This window comes from Physella acuta, unplaced genomic scaffold, assembly GCF_028476545.2.
Source record: "Physella acuta isolate Inbredline_101_S28 unplaced genomic scaffold, ASM2847654v3 ptg001332l, whole genome shotgun sequence".
NCBI classification, from domain to species: Eukaryota; Metazoa; Mollusca; class Gastropoda; family Physidae; genus Physella; species Physella acuta.
In genome coordinates, this window is record NW_026732847.1 from 107896 (window position 1) to 125691 (window position 17796).

A 17796-nucleotide genomic window follows, 5' to 3' on the forward strand; every position below is an offset into this window, starting at 1 on the left:
GTTTGTCTGAATTGGATAAATGCCCGAATAGCCTTATGGACGAATGAGACAAATGCCGAAATGGACATTTGCCGGAATAAGACAAATGCTCGTACAGTGTTTCTTTGAGACTTTTTTCTCCGGGGGCAATTAACACTTAGGGATGGGAGCAGACCCTATTTTCCTATATATATATATATATATATATATATATATATATATATATATATATATATATATATATATATATATATATATATATATATATATATATATATATATATGTGTGTGTGTGTGTGTGTGTGTAATTGTATATTTTCTATATTAATTCTATTTCATTCGAAGACATGCTTGAAAGAAACATAGTGCTCGAGTGAATTTATGCACGAATGGGAACAAATATCTGAAAGGATGGATGCATTATTAGAACTAGTAAATAGTGTACAAAAGAATTTAATTGTTTATTGAAAAATAATCAAGATTAATCGACAGTTTTCCATACGTCATTATATAATTAATGAAATGAAATAATTAAAATAAGCGCACTATTTATTTTTTAACCACGTTCAATTATCAGAAAACTACTAAACATATTATGTTCACATAACCACACAGCTATAATTCTTCTGCACTGACACTTTTATGAACAGGAAACCCAATAAAGTTTTAGACGCAAAGCAAGAATCATTATGTGTTGACGTTTTGATTGCATTCACGACGGTTGTTGCTCGCAGTTCTCAAAATATATCACAGTCACAGCTTCGGTCTATCTTTAATAATAAATAATGAACTAAGAGCTTTAAATTTTTTTTCAATAACTGATACCAATCGGGTCTAATACTTTTATTTATTGTGACAAACACACATTATTGAAACATTAATAATTGCTGACGCTCTTATTTAGCGTTACAAATGGTGTATGTTTAGACGCCTGATCCAAACACACATACATACAAATATTACGGACCCTAAAACTGTAAGATGGGATCCGCCTATGGGATTAAATTAAAACACGTGATATAAACAATTTGTCAAGACGTTATAAACAGCATTGACGGGCTCTCCAGCCATCTGTTTGCAGAGTACGCGGACAAGATTCCGGCAGTCACAATGGCCTGCATCATGAAACTTTGCCTGCTTGCTATTACTGTTTTTGTCGTCGCTGGTGAGTTTTATTCTACACAAAGTATAAACATGTAAGTTTTATTTTACACAAAGTATAAACTGTTTCGGTCTTCACATGTTTTAGACATTTTTAGATACTTGTTTTACGCTTCACATTAAAAACATTATATCAACAATATTTGTATTGTGAGGCTGGGTGGTAGATTGTATCCGCTTAGTCTCGCTCTTTGAGTTTTGTTTCGAGTCTATAAAAAAAAGCGGCCGGGCATAGTGCTAAACACATATGTCGCTGTCACAGAAACTGGTAAACTCTACACCATCCGGTGGTGCGCGGACCTTTGACCACAGGTGCTTTGACCATAGAGTGTTTGACCATAGGTGGTTTGACCATAGAGGGGCTTTGAACATAGGGGTTTTGACCACAGAAAGCTTTGACCATAGCGGGGCTTTGATCATAGGGGTTTTGACCACAGGTGTTTTCTCAGCAGAGGGTCTTTAATCAACGGGTGTATGATCACAAGAGCTGTGTCCGCCTTTAACCACAGATGGTTTGTCCATGTAGGGTTGTTGATTACAGGTAGTTTGTCCAATACTGGCGTTTGATAACAAGTGCTTTGTCCATTAATTGTAAGGATTAACTTCAAAAGTTGTGTAATTATATTTTAAATTGCGACAGGATGTAATAAAATGTTAATTCATCATGTATAAATACAAGTCATCTAAACTATATAAGTATGTCTTCTTTGACTATACTGTTGGCATGTTTTTTTATCCTTCATTATCCTTTATATTTATATATTTTCAAGTACATCTACATTATTTATTTGTGAAACTTGATATATGTCGCATTATTTGTGTTCCATTTATATATAAAATAAGTCTATGAGGCCTAGTACCAGCCTTTGTGTGGAGACTAAAATTTCGTTCTTTACTTTTTTAGTACATGTTAATTTCTATTAATGGATTTTAAAATCTATATATTATGGTTAACCCCCCACCCCGTGGTTAAAGCCCCGTTGTGGTCAAACACTCTATGGTCAAAGCCTCATTGTAGTCAAACCACCTATAGTCAAAACCCCTATGGTCAAAGCCCATCTGTGGTCAAAGCCCCGCTGTGGACAAAGCCCCTATGGTCAAACCCCTATGGTCAAAGCACCTGTGGTCAAAGCACCTATGACCCATCCCGTTAACTACTTTATTACTTATAAATTGCTGTTGTTTTTGTTAAATACTTGTATTACACTAGCTATTAATAATATCACCTTTATTTGAAAATGTTTTTTTTTGTTTCGCTTCTACTTTTTAAAATAGATCTCTGAAGCAAAAACGAAGACCTTCCTTAGTATTATTAAAATGTTTTTTTTTAAAAATCTACCTGTCAAACCTTTCTACCTGCTAGGTTCCATGTCTTTAAAAAAATGACACCAGCGAAGTTCAAACATCATTTCTTCCTTCTTTCTTCTTTCTTCTTCGATCTTAAATTTTAATGTTGGAAAGGATTTCCTCCAATACAATTAAGTACTACGTGTTAACTTGGTATGCGTCATATAGGCCGTTTGACTCCGATTTCAGCCAGCTTTTCTTTTTGGATTTGCTTCCATAGCCTTTGTTCAACCAAGAACAAACTACAAGGAAGCAGTTTTTTATTTTGGAGTTGTCTCTTATAGAAGAGTGGCTATCCCCAGCTTTCGAGCCTCATCTGCCCGAGGGTTCGAACTCGAGACTTTTCGGTTTAGCAACATGAGCTTAACCGACTCGATCAAGCCGAAACCGCTCATCCTTTTGAAGGCGATACTGTTATAAAAACACGAAACACACACACACACACATATATATATATATATATATATATATATATATATATATATATATATATATATATATATATATATATATATATATATATTTATATTTATATTTATATTTATATTTATATATATATATATATATATATATATATATATATATATATATATATAAAAATATATATATATATATATATATATATATATATATATATATATATATATATATATATATATATATATATATATATATATAAAGCAAAATGGTCGGGTGCCCGACAGGGCACTTCTCGGCGCCGCAGGTGCGTCAAATTTGGCACGATGGTGCCTGGGGGCGATAGAACACGAGGGCCGGTGACGGTTTGCCGAAAAGTCTACGGACAGGGGGTCAAAACTGACCTCGACTGACCGGCGCCTTATATGGGCTATATTACGAAAAAAAATTCCCTCCTACGACCCCCCTTGAAGTTTTGTGAGGTGGTAGGAGAAAGCCTTGGGGTGTCACAAAAAACTCGGCATATCTGGGAAAACTTCGTAAAGGGGTCAAAACTGACCAGTTGTATTTCCCTATATAATCTATGTATTTTATGGGAAAAACAGAGGGTCATTTCAACGCAGACTTTAGGGTACTTAAACTCAGTACATCTGGCTAATTTTTTGTATACTCCTAGGTAAATGGCTTGATCTTTAGGGAAAACTGTCGGTTTGAATCAAAGCCTTCAACGAGGGCTAAAAAGTGACCGCGAGTGAAATTCTCTTTATATGAGCTCTATTACGAAAAAAAATTTCCTCCGACGAACCACTTGATATTTTATAAGGTGGTAGGAGAACGCCTTGGGGTGTCACAAAAAACTCGGCATATCTGGGAAAACTTTGTAAAGGGGTCAAAACTGACCAGTTGTATTTCCCTATATAATCTTTGTATTTTATGGGAAAAACAGAGGGTCATTTCAACGCAGACTTTAGGGTACTTAAACTCAGTATATCTGGCTAATTTTTTGTATACTCTTAGGTAAATGGCTTGATCTTTAGGGAAAACTGTCGGTTTGAATCAAAGCCTTCAACGAGGGCTAAAAAGTGACCGCGAGTGAAATTCTCTTTATATGAGCTCTATTACGAAAAAAAATTTCCTCCGACGAACCCCTTGATATTTTATAAGGTGGTAGGAGAACGCCTTGGGGTGTCACAAAAAACTCGGCATATCTGGGAAAACTTCGTAAAGGGGTCAAAACTGACCAGTTGTATTTCCCAATATAATCTTTGTATTTTATGGGAAAAACAGAGGGTCATTTCAACGCAGACTTTAGGGTACTTAAACTCAGTATATCTGGCTAATTATTTGCATACTCTTAGGTAAATGGCTTGACCTATAGGGAAAGCTGTCGGTATGACTCAAAGCCCTCGACGAGGGCTAAAAAGTGACCGCGAGTGAAATTCTTTTTATATGAGATCTATTACAAAAAAAAATTTCCTCCGACGACCCCCCTTGAAATTTTGTGAGGTGGTAGGAGAACGCCTTGGGGTGTCACAAAAAACTCAGCATATCTGGGAAAACTTCGTAAAGGGGTCAAAACTGACCAGTTGTATTTCCCTATATAATCTTTGTATTTTATGGGAAAAACAGAGGGTCATTTCAACGCAGACTTTAGGGTATTTAAACTCCGTATATCTGGCTAATTTTTTGCATACTCTTAGGACAATGGCTTGACCTTTAGGGAAAACTGTCGGTTTCACTCATAGCCCTCGACGAGGGCTAAAAAGTGACCGCGAGTGAAATTCTCTTTATATGAGCTCTATTACGAAAAAAAATTTCCTCCGACGACCCCCCTTGAAATTTTGTGAGGTGGTAGGAGAACGCCTTGGGGTGTCACAAAAAACTCGGCATATCTGGGAAAACTTCGTAAAGGGGTCAAAACTGACCAGTTGTATTTCCCTATATAATCTTTGTATTTTATGGGAAAAACAGAGGGTCATTTTAACGCAGACTTTAGGGTACTTAAACTTAGTATATCTGGCTAATTATTTGCATACTCTTAGGTAAATGGCTTGAACTTTAGGGAAAACTGTCGGTTTGACTCAAAGCCCTCGACGAGGGCTAAAACGTGACCGCTAGTGAAATTCTCTTGATTTGAGCTCTATTACGAAAACAAATTTCCTCCGACGACCCCCCTTGAAATTTTGTGAGGTGGTAGGAGAACGCTTTGGGGTGTCACAAAAAACTCGGCATATCTGGGAAAACTTCGTAAAGGGGTCAAAACTGACCAGTTGTATTTCCCTATATAATCTTTGTATTTTATGGGAAAAACAGAGGGTCATTTTAACGCAGACTTTAGGGTACTTAAACTTAGTATATCTGGCTAATTATTTGCATACTCTTAGGTAAATGGCTTGAACTTTAGGGAAAACTGTCGGTTTGACTCAAAGCCCTCGACGAGGGCTAAAACGTGACCGCTAGTGAAATTCTCTTGATTTGAGCTCTATTACGAAAACAAATTTCCTCCGACGACCCCCCTTGAAATTTTGTGAGGTGGTAGGAGAACGCTTTGGGGTGTCACAAAAAACTCGGCATATCTGGGAAAACTTCGTAAAGGGGTCAAAACTGACCAGTTGTATTTCCCTATATAATCTTTGTATTTTATGGGAAAAACAGAGGGTCATTTTAACGCAGACTTTAGGGTACTTAAACTTAGTATATCTGGCTAATTATTTGCATACTCTTAGGTAAATGGCTTGAACTTTAGGGAAAACTGTCGGTTTGACTCAAAGCCCTCGACGAGGGCTAAAACGTGACCGCTAGTGAAATTCTCTTGATTTGAGCTCTATTACGAAAACAAATTTCCTCCGACGACCCCCCTTGAAATTTTGTGAGGTGGTAGGAGAACGCTTTGGGGTGTCACAAAAAACTCGGCATATCTGGGAAAACTTCGTAAAGGGGTCAAAACTGACCAGTTGTATTTCCCTATATAATCTTTGTATTTTATGGGAAAAACAGAGGGTCATTTCAACGCAGACTTTAGGGTACTTAAACTCAGTATATCTGGCTAATTTTTTGCATACTTTTAGGTAAATGGTTTGACCTTTAGGGAAAACTGTCGGTTTGACTCAAAGCCCTCGAAGAGGGCTTAAAATGACTGCGAGTGAAATTCTAATTATACGAGATTTGGGCATTTGGTCTATGAACATGGGAGGTAACTTTTTAATGTAACAATTTATAATATTTTGTATACTCTTTTTAAGAAAAAACAAAAATCATAATGTATAGCATTGTTTTAAATGGATATTTTGTTATAAATTAAGTGTTGTATTGTATTGGAATTGTAAAATTAATTGCAAAAGTAATTTTAAATTATATTTGATTAATAATTTTTTTGAAAGCCCTTTCAGTTCTAAGAACCTTGCGAGTAATAAGTTTGCGAATATTCCATTAATTTATGATTACAATAACAGTACCCCAATGTATCAATTTAGGCCCTAAGCATTTAACATAACAGCCAATCACCTATTAATTAATCATTCAATTACTCAAATTTTTTGAAAACCTAAGCGAAGCTAGGCTGTATGCCTAGTATATATATATATAGCATTAAGAAATTATATATTTAACTAATATAGTTTTTCATTTATTTTTTTAAAATGTCTTTTAATTATAGGTATAAATGTCGATATCAGCGTAGAATATTTTTACCACGGCGAGGATTTATTTTGTGCACAACTCCAGTGTACAGAAAACATAAGAGAAGACACTCAGATATCAGCTCTTGTCAACATGTCAGTCTATAGGATCAGTGAACCAGAGGGGAAGATTTTGGTGGCGTCTATTTCAGAATTAGATTCAAAGCTTCAAGATTATAAAAGGGCTGGAACAAAAGTAGATGGGAAAATATCGAAAACATTTTCTGAATTGGACATTTTTCTCTCCAAACATTCTGACTGCAATGGTGGCATTTTTCTGTGTGAAATACATTATGTAAATACAACTGGGTCTATTGATAGAATTGGGAAACAGACGGAAAGTTTACAAAGAAAATCACGTGAATCTTTAATAATGATGAATCTGAAAAAGGGAGATATGACAATGTCATTACAGATGCCAAATTCTGGTGGCGAAAAGTTCATCACAGACAAAAGCTTTGGTCTAACAGATACAGAGTTAAATAACAGTTATAAACAGGTCAGTTCCTCTTCACTTGATGATAAAATGTTGGATGAAAAGATAATGAATGTAACTCTTGATGTAAACAAAACTTTACAGATGATGGAAAATAAACTAAATTCAAAAACAGATGTAAATAAAAATAGTTTGGCCGTTGTAAACGAATCAATGCAAACAATGTTAGCCAGCACACAGAACGAAACAGAACAACTCAATAGTACATTAAAGGAGATGGAAATAAATATATAAAGAAAATTATCACACAAGAAAATATCCATACAACATTAACTTTTGGTTTCTAGTCTAAACAAAACTCTACTAGAATTTATAAAAGAGTACTACGGTAACCCTATGAATTCAAAATTAAGAAAACAGATACGTAAATATATTCATGATTTATAAAACAGCGAACAATAATGTACTATACTTTTTTAATGATTTATCTAGTTGCAATTTACCTCTGCTTTGTCTTTTGTTTCTATCAAGTAAATACAACTATTATATAGCTTATTAATTATTCATAGATATATGCTAAAAACCTAAAATACATTTTTCAAACAGATCAATTCTTCTTCACTTGAGGACATGTTGGATGAGAAAATGAATCAAATTACTTTAAACTTAACCAAAGCTTTAGAGATGATGGAAAACAAATCAAAATCAGAATACACTAATAATGCGCTGGCTGTGTTAATGCAATCAATGCAAGCCAATAGTCAGAACCAAACACAAAATTTAAATATAGAATTAACAGAAATGAAATCCAAACTCCAGACATTTATCACAGAAGAGAATAATAAGCTGCGAGATTCTATCTACGTGGCCTTACATATGAATAAGGTATTTATTTAGTGCATTAACTAGAAAATATTAAAAATATGTTTCAAATTTACTTTATTATTTTAATGGATGTTATTTCCCGTGAACTGTGTATAGCTAGTAGTTCTTAACAGAAATCGGAAAACATAAATACTTTTTTAAACGCATTATTTGAGATGCGTTGTGTAAGTTAAATATTTTTATTTTATTTATTAAATTTTACGACCTCAAACAGTTTATATTTTTTGATATTTATATAACACAATGCTAAATAATAATATACAATGATTTATGTATTGTATGATTAGTGTGTCGGGAATGATGTCTCAAGTCTACCAGGACAGATGACTGTTAAGCTAAGTGAAAGCAAACTCGCTTTGTGTGATACCAAAACAGATGGCGGAGGGTGGATTGTTATACAGGTAGTTATTTCATTATTATACATTTCTCGTAGTCACAGTGTCATTTTTGTGGTTGAATGTTTTTACTGAATGTTAGCCAATTTTAAAGAAGACATTTCGTTATAAATTCATGTTTTAACCCATGACAGGACGCTAAAATGTCATCCTAATATATAAAAGACCATGTGCGCACTTCTCTCTCTCTCTCTCTCTCTCTCTCTCTCTCTCTCTCTCTCTCTCTCTTTCTGTCCGCAAAATATTTTCGCAGGGTATCACATCAGAATCAGCGATATATGGAGAACGTGATACGGACTTTTATTGAAAATAATATGGTAGATGTTTTAAATGTATAACCAACATTTTATTTAAAGAAGAAAAATAAAAAATGTAGAAAAACAGTTTTAGTTATGCAACAGGAAAAGTGTTTATAGTTGTAAAAAAACCCATCAAACAATGACATCACTCATGTTTATGCATTAACTAATGACGTCATCTGCCGAGTTTAGAATAAAAAGAAATGTAGTATTTCATTCGAATTTGATTTAGGGCTACGTACGCTATGAAATATATACAATACAATTTTTCTGGCCTTTACTTTTAAAATTTATTTTATCTATTTGGATTCTAGATCTAGAGATTCTAGATCTAGACTAGATCTAAATCTACGCAAAAACTAGACGTAGACGCTAAGTCTCTAAGATCTAGATTTAGACGCTATCTACTCTAGAATCTATTCCAAAAATACATTTCTATATTAAACTATTTAAGGCCTTAATTATTGTATATAAATCATTGTTTGCTTAGCTATGGAACTGGCTAATTTGGGAAAAAAATAATTTGAAAGAATAAGCATATTCGCGTAAGTTAAGTTTTTAAAATACCTCTTTCATTCTCCATGTTTTATAAATTTATATTTTTTTGTGTGAATCTTTTGATTTTAGACTATAAAGAAAGGAACTACTTCATTCAAATTTGATATAGGTCTACTCATCAAGACGTACGCTATTAAATTTACACAATTTTATCGGTCAAACTAATACAAATTTCTTAAAAACAAAATAATGACCATTGAGTGGCCAGATTTTTAACGGAATCATTTAAGTCACTTAATCAGTGTGTGCCTTTGTTATGTTAAATGTGTCGGATTTTTAGCTAATTAGTTATTTCTTTGCTTTGTCACTAATATCGTTCAGCGTGTAGTAAAGCACATTGCATTTTGACCAATAACTATTTCATAAATTATTTTTCTCAAACAAGTACAACATTAAAAAATATACAGGCCTATACTTAATACACGTTAGAAAACAGTTATTTCTTTACAGCTTTATTAAGATAGATCCTCATATGCATTTCCACTAAAACAAATTCGTGGAAAAATCTTGGTAACCATGACAACGTCGGCCATCTTGAAAAATCCACCATCCATAAAATATTATATTTTATGCCCTATAACACGGGTTCCCAACCTGGGGGTCGCGAAGGTCTTTCTAGGGAGTCGCCAACTGGTATACTAAACCTTAGTAATTTGAAATAAAACATAAATATTTAGAAGAATTTTTTAAATTCACTGGAAATGTAATAGAGAAGAAACAAAGCGCACTGTACAAAGTTGTTCTCAGTCACGAATTTATGAAATCTTCAAAACTAAAACGCCATTTGAGACGAGTCATTCGGAACACACCAAAAATATATGGAGTTCTTTCGTCGGTGAGAAGCTAGTTGCAAACGCCAAAGACTTGATCGAACAGGAAGTTTTCACCAGCGTTAGTGCAAGCATCAAATGAAGTCGCGATAGAAAATGCCAAGCTAAAAAAAAACAATAGGAGAAAATCTCATCAAACGCTGCATGTAACTAAATGTTAAATAACACATTTGTATCGAAATTAAGCTTTCATCATTGTTTGCTTTTCAAGTTAATAAATCAACAGACGTGAGTTCGTGTTCGCAGTTGCTGGTCTGTGTCTATACTCATGCGGATGATAGCAAAGAAGAGTTGATATTTTGTGAAGATAGCATGGAGAAAATAAATACCTTTTTTGAAACTAGATGATTAAAATGGGTTAAAACGGCTGTGGGGGTTTGTATGGATGGTGCGCCATCATGTTTAGCTCAAAATCGGGCTTTCAGAAAACAGAAAAGATTTAGCTCCCTAACCACTGCCCTAACCAATCGACATCAAGAGTCCATTGCTAGTACAAGTCGTAAATTATATAAAATCTGGAGCCTTCAAAGAACTGAGCAAAAACATTAATATTGATCACGGAGTTCTGCTCTTCTACACTACAGTACACTGGCTGTCAAACGAAATTTTGTAAATTGTGTTTTTGAATTGAAATCTGAAATCAAATTGTTCTTGGAAGTGCAAAGGAAACAAGACTTTTTGGTATACTTAAAACGACATAGAGTCAGGGGCGGAACTACAGTGCCGCCAGACCCCGCAATGCGGGGGGGGGGGGCACGCCATTTAGGGGCCCAGAGCCGACAATAATAAAAAAAATTATAGTTAAAAAAAATGTTTCTTTTTTTTTGACTTATGGTTGTTTTGTAAAAAACTTACCGTAGCTGCGGTTGGATTATCTTTATTCTATAGACACCACCCCACGCTCTTGTATATTCTTTTTCCCTTTGTTTTTAAACCACTGTGAAAGCCGAGTCTTTCTCCTACAATTAAACTTATCAAAGATAAGCAAATGTTCAAACCACTTCCATGATTTATTTCCCTTTTTTAAAAATAGTCAAATAGGGGTGCTTATAAGCTCCTTTTAATAGATTTATACTAAACAAATTAAAAACCATTTAATTCTCTTAATTATTATTTTTTTATAAGTAATTACTAAAGAATGACATTGTATAAAAAGGAAATGTATTAAATCAATAATATTTAAAAAATTAATAATATAAATACAAAAAAAAAAAACATAAAAATAAACATAACACGAGACACCATTACTTATACAAAGCTTTAATGTTTTATATTATTTTTGACCTACTGGATGTTAAGATGGCTTCTATTAATAATTAATTAAAACTGATTTTCACAAAACACACTAATGCACTAACACACATGACATTGACATGAAGTTGAAATTTTTTTAAATTGATGTATCTCAAATCCCGAACAGGCCAGTATAATGAGTATCTTATGTTCGTATTTTATGATTGTATATATATCATATCATGTATACGCCTATATATATATATATATATATATATATATATATATATATATATATATATATATATATATATATATATGGGGGGGGGCCTAAAAAATTTTTTTTGCGGGATGGCCCTTTTTTTTTTAGTTCCGCCACTGCATACAGAGAGTAGTTGGAGAGAGTATCATACCTAGCAGATGTGTTCGAGCATCAAGATAAGCTTAACCTGAAGCTTCAGGACAAAACAACGAATATTATAACTTTTCATGATAATCTCGGGCCATTTTTATCAAAGCTGCAAAATCGGTAAAGAAAATAAATCTTGGAAATATTGTAAATTTGAGAAACTCTGCGGTGTGGTAGATGAATCTGATTGTGAGATAATTAACATTTTGAAAGAAGCGATTTCTGGGCATCTTGAATCTCTTGAAAACGAACTGCATCGCTATTTCTCTGAGCTGAAAACAGAAGAATCTGCATTTACGCATTACCCATTCTCTTCTTCCCGTGATGTTGCCAGCATCCCCGATGAATTACAAGATGAATTCTTTGATTTGCAGAATGATTCCGAGTAAAATGAAAAATTGCAGACACAATTTTGGTGTAGTATTCACCATTCATACCCAAACCTAAAATTGATTGACTTTTGGAGAATATATTTTCAACACTATTCTTCGATTAAAAACAAAAAATAAGATAATTATAATGACATAGGTTGGCGTTAACACAAACAATTTTTAAATTAAAAACTTAACCACGAAGGTTTAGTGAATAGTATGCAATTTTACTCATGCTATTGAAATAGTTATCAAGAGTAGTTAATATTGAAAGTCTACTCGAAAATCTTACTTTAGTGCTAATTAATTTCCATACTAATTTCGGCTTTTTAATTCTACGGGGGTCGAGGGTCACTTACTTTTTATAAAAAGGGGTCGCCACTCGAAAAAGGTTGGGAACCACTGCCCTATAAACAATGAATTTATAATCTTCTTCCATATTTTGGGTCTCTGAGCTATAAATTTTAAGTGCATATCTTCAAAATAATTTATTATGAATTTTCAATATTTGGGTCCGTTCAAAACACTTAATTTTGGGGAATTTAGGGGCATTAAAACTTTTGTTTTTAATGGACCCACAATTTGAAAATTCATAAAAAATTAGTTTGAAGATATGCACTAAAATTTTTAAGCTGAGTTTCCCAAAATATGGAAGAAGATTATGAATTGATTGTTTGTTGGGCTAAAAATATAATATTTTATAAATGGTGGAAAACCTAAGAAGGGGTTAATTTTTCAAGATGGCCGCCGTTGTAATAGTTACCAAGATTTTTCCACGTAGTTTTTTAAAGTGGAAATGCATATGCGATGAACGTTAATAAAACTGTAAAGAAATAACTGTTTTCTAAAGAATATTAAAAATTTTGTTTTTTACCCGAGCCTTCCCCCTTAAAGAAGTCTTTAAAAATTAACAAAGTCACAATGCCATTTTGTAACCTCAGGAAACCTCTTTAGAAGTTTATTGTAAGTGTAATTACATTGTTTCTATACTACTTTAATACACTCTTTAATTAAAATTGTATTAATGTGCTTTAAGTCCACCCAGCTGTGACTCACGTTAGGGAAAGTAAAGGCGACTCGGCATAGAAGAACTGGCCATATTATCCCTTCATATGCCAATGTGACAGAAACAAATGAACCCTGATTCATCTGCATATCGACCGACATGCAAGGGTCTGCAAGGGTAACTTACTTCATAATGTGACAGAAACAAATGAAACCTGATTCATCTTCAAAAGTGCCGATCACATTACAGTTCTCCTCATGTGTTATATGATCCGTATATGAATTATGTTGATAAAATCTCTGCGCATACGTTGCTTTTTCAGAGACGTGTTAAAGGGGACGAAAACTTCACCAGAAACTGGGACGACTACAAAAATGGTTTTGGATCTTTGGCAGGAGATTATTGGCTGGGAAATGACTGGATCTCATACCTTACTCAAAACGTACGTTAAATGTTTCTCGATATAATATGTAAAACTATAATTACAGTAATTTTTCCTATGCTTTGTAATTGTTTCACCGTTAAGTCGAGATTTTCAAAAATCTCGACGTTTTACACCTCTCTAAGTCAGAAAAATTTAGTTAGGCAATTTTGTCTGTATGCCTGTCTATTTGTAAACAGTCAGTTTTTTTGGAGATATTTCATATATAAGTATTATATCAAATTTGTAGTTATCTGCGATTTTCGGTAACTCTACGGTACTCTACAACCGGTTTATCAAAAGCCAATAACCTAAGTACCCTTTTCGTTAGGGGCACGAAATTTCACATACAAGTATTATTTTGTATGCGCGGGTATCTTTCAAATTTCGAAATATTTCGGTTAACCGAAAGCGGCAACACGATAACTTGAGTGCTCTTTAATTTAGATAATCGAAATTTGATGTATAATAAAAGATCTTACACTTTGATTACTTACAATCTTTTATTAACCTCCAATTTCCGGTAGTGGCACTTTACTTTATTACTGGTTTCTAAAGTACCGATAACTTGAGTACCGTTTCAGGTAATAGACCGAATGTCATACATAGTTATAAGATCTTATTATTTTGGTTTTTGTACAATTTTGAGTAATCTCCGATGACCGGAAGTATTACTTTATGCTATTTCCGACGTGAAGACAATGCAATCTGACATCAAATTTGACTTAATTGGATGACTAATTAATGTTTTATGAATTAATTAGAATTATCTGAAATTAGTCGGCAGTCTTGTACTACTCTTTCCGCTCTATTATACGCAATAGTTTTAAGTCATGCACTTCTATAGTAAATAAAAAGTTTAAAGTACTGAAAATAAACCTGAAGTGATCTCCCCTAAACTTTCACGAATCTTCTCATAAAACACTACGGAGGATGGTAACTCGGGTTATAGACATGATTTTTAATCTATTTTTAATTACTTAAACATTTTAAAATAGAATAGAATCTCGTAGAAAAAAGAATTGCGCACCAAGTGAACGAAAAACAATATGTATATAATAGTACGGAATATTATTAGCACTTTATAAATTCACATGCTTTTTTTGAGAAATCGAAAATAGAGTAAATTACTACTTAAATTACTGCTTTTTGCCTGTTTAGTTAATGGATAATTTGTTTTAAAGTCTTATTGACCATCTCGACAATACATACACACACTCTCGCATAGTCCCAAAATATTTATATTACATTACATTACATTACATTACATTACATTACATTACATTACATTACATTACATTACATTACATTACATTACATTACATTACATTACATTACATCACATCACATTACATCACATAATATCACATCACATCACATCACATCACACCACACCACACCACATCACATCACATCACATCACATCTCATCATACCACACCACACAACACCACACTACACCACACCACACCACATCACATCACATCACACCAAATCACATCACATCACATCACATCACATCACACCACACCACCCCACACCACACCACACCACACCACACCACACCACACCACACCACATCACATCACATCACATCACATCACATCACATTACTTACATTACATTACATTACATTACATTACATTACATTACATTACATTACATTACATTACATTACATTACATTACATTACATTACATTACATTACATTTACATTACATTACATTACATTACATTACATTACATTACATTACATATATATATATATATATATATATATATATATATATATATATATATATATATATATATATATATATATATATATATATATATATATACTTTTTATATATACTTTGTGTTGCGGGTACTGGGGGGGGGGGGGTGGTGAGACACCAGATGTGTCGAACAGGGTGACACCTGACTTCGCGACGCCACTTGGTCTATCTTAGAATGAACCAGAAGTATAATAAACATTTTTTCTTATATTTAGTATACAAGGTCTAACCTAGAATGAGCCAGAAAATATATAATTATTTTAAAATATAATATTACTCTATATTATTGTAATAGTAAACCATAATGACATAATGTTCAAGTTTATACTCGTTAAGATTTTGTAATAAAAATACTCAATGAACTTTTTACAGGGCTACAATGAACTGAGGTTTGACATGAAATATAAAAGTAAATCCTACTACGCCGTGTACAGTAATGTGACGGTGGGAAATGAAGCAGATTTGTATAGGATAAAGTTTACATACAAGACAGGCAATGCTACAGATAGCTTTAGTAATCACAATGAAATGGCTTTTGCCACTTTTGATAGAGACACATACACTTGCGCCAGGACGTGGAGGAGCGGCTGGTGGTTTAAAGGTTGTTTTACTGTGAACATGAACGGCTTGTGGGCAAGTAAAGTCCATGCTGAAGGAATTATCTGGGCAGGTATAACACAACATACCGATTCTCTGGAATACGTCGAAATGAAACTACGTCGACTTTGAACTTTAAAGATTAAACATTACAGCTGTCTTCGCATCTGTGGCATTTCTTTACTAATGTTTGAAAATCAAAAGAAATGTTACCTAATTGTATCCCTTCTATGTTTTAAGATCATTAAAAGCTGATCAACGCGCCTTATTGTCTGACCTTTTTTTTTATTTTATGTCGAGATAAATGAATGAGAATTGATAAATTGAAAGACTGAAACAAAAATACTTGCCATTAAACCTGGTGACTTTTCTTAAGTAAAAAAAAATCTGTGTAGTTATAAAAACAAAGTAGTTTCAAATGCTTCAGGTTTACTTACCCGTAATACAAACAAATCTTTAAAGGGAGATAAAAAAAATAGTTACAAATATTTCAAGTGTGCCTACTTTTGGTTAATATTAATTTTAGTTTGATGTACCGCTAATTTCGAAAAGGAAAAGTTCGAAACGCACAAAATATATGCAATATATAAAATACGACACAATTAGTGTTAACAGAACATTTTTATTTCATTTTACGCCTAAAATGTAAAAACTTTTTTTTTAATTTGAAAACCAAACAATATAATTTATATTTCCTTGAAAAAATTTGCACTTGATTTCATTACAATAATTTCGATTAAAAATCACCGGTTTGACTTTCAACGATAACTTTTATAGGTAGTGGCACAGAATATTAAATACGCGACGTTGCAATTCATTTTCAAACAATTCTATCGACTTTTACTATAATATTTTGATGAATTCTAATTTTTCACTAATTTCTTGGTAATGCTTTCTCTACACACTAAAATAGTATCGATTCGCAGATCAATAAAAAAAACACAATTTCTGCTCGGGGTTATGATAATTAACTTGATTAATTAAATCTCAATCTATATTCGCAGACTTACGTTTTCATTTGAAAAACGTCGGTTGAAATATAAAAGTTTACAAAAAGATAAACTAGGTACAATAGTTTAAAAGGAAGCAACACTGATCTAATTTCACAAATACCTGTATTAAATTGCCAATTTTCTTATTGATTTCGTCAGTAACCGTTGTTTATTTTCATTTACCGTCCGAGAAATAAATATATAGCAATTTTGTAGAGAAACGAAAATTAACAAATCTATAATCAGATGGGTGGAAATGGATATAATTTTCAATGCTGTGGGAGATTATTTTTCGTGGGGATTCTGGATTACTTTTACTTTGTTACGTTTAGAAACTGCGATCAAGTTCTAGTTTAGTGTGAGTTTTGTACTTTAACATGATGTCAGGGAACTATTTGCTATTTAACATTAAAACTGGCGGGTCGAATATAATTTATTGTAATCAGTCATTGAGGTAAAGTCCATAGTTGTATTACACCCTCACACATAGGTCTACATCGAGTGTCCAGAGGTGTTTATTGTGTACGTTTCGAGTACATTCACAAGACAATAGATGCAATAAAACAGGGTCCGGTAAATCCAAGAATATAGGGTCCGGTAGATGCAATAAAACAGGGTCCGGTAAATCCAAGAATATAGGGTCCGGTAGATGCAATAAAACAGGGTCCGGTAAATCCAAGAATATAGGGTCCGGTAGATGCAATAAAACAGGGTCCGGTAAATCCAAGAATATAGGGTCCGGTAGATGCAATGAAACAAAGTCCTGTTTACACAATGTACATGACATAGACATTAATATATAATGATCAGCCCATGGTAATTAATATTAAAACATATAAGATTGTTATTAATTTATAGGACACAATGAGTAAGAGAAACTAAACCTTATTCCGGCCAGTATTTATCCTCTAACCATGCCGATTTTGTTAGTCCTTTTATCAGCCTAAAGCTGTAAACTAATAAATCATCCCCCACCTAACATCACTGACCACCGGTCAGTGTAGCG

General features: G+C 33.2%; 1 protein-coding gene across 1 annotated transcript; it reads left to right on the forward strand.

The window, feature by feature from the left end:
* Nucleotides 1–1054: 1054 nt before the first annotated feature.
* On the forward strand, nucleotides 1055–16060 carry LOC131958528 (angiopoietin-related protein 7-like). Its single transcript, XM_059323614.1, has 6 exons — nucleotides 1055–1144; nucleotides 6560–7080; nucleotides 7624–7902; nucleotides 8190–8303; nucleotides 13326–13445; nucleotides 15574–16060. Exons 1-6 carry the CDS (start codon nucleotides 1090–1092, stop codon nucleotides 15928–15930), a joined length of 1446 nt encoding a protein of 481 aa, XP_059179597.1. The 5' UTR covers nucleotides 1055–1089; the 3' UTR covers nucleotides 15931–16060.
* The last annotated feature ends 1736 nt before the right edge of the window (nucleotides 16061–17796 follow it).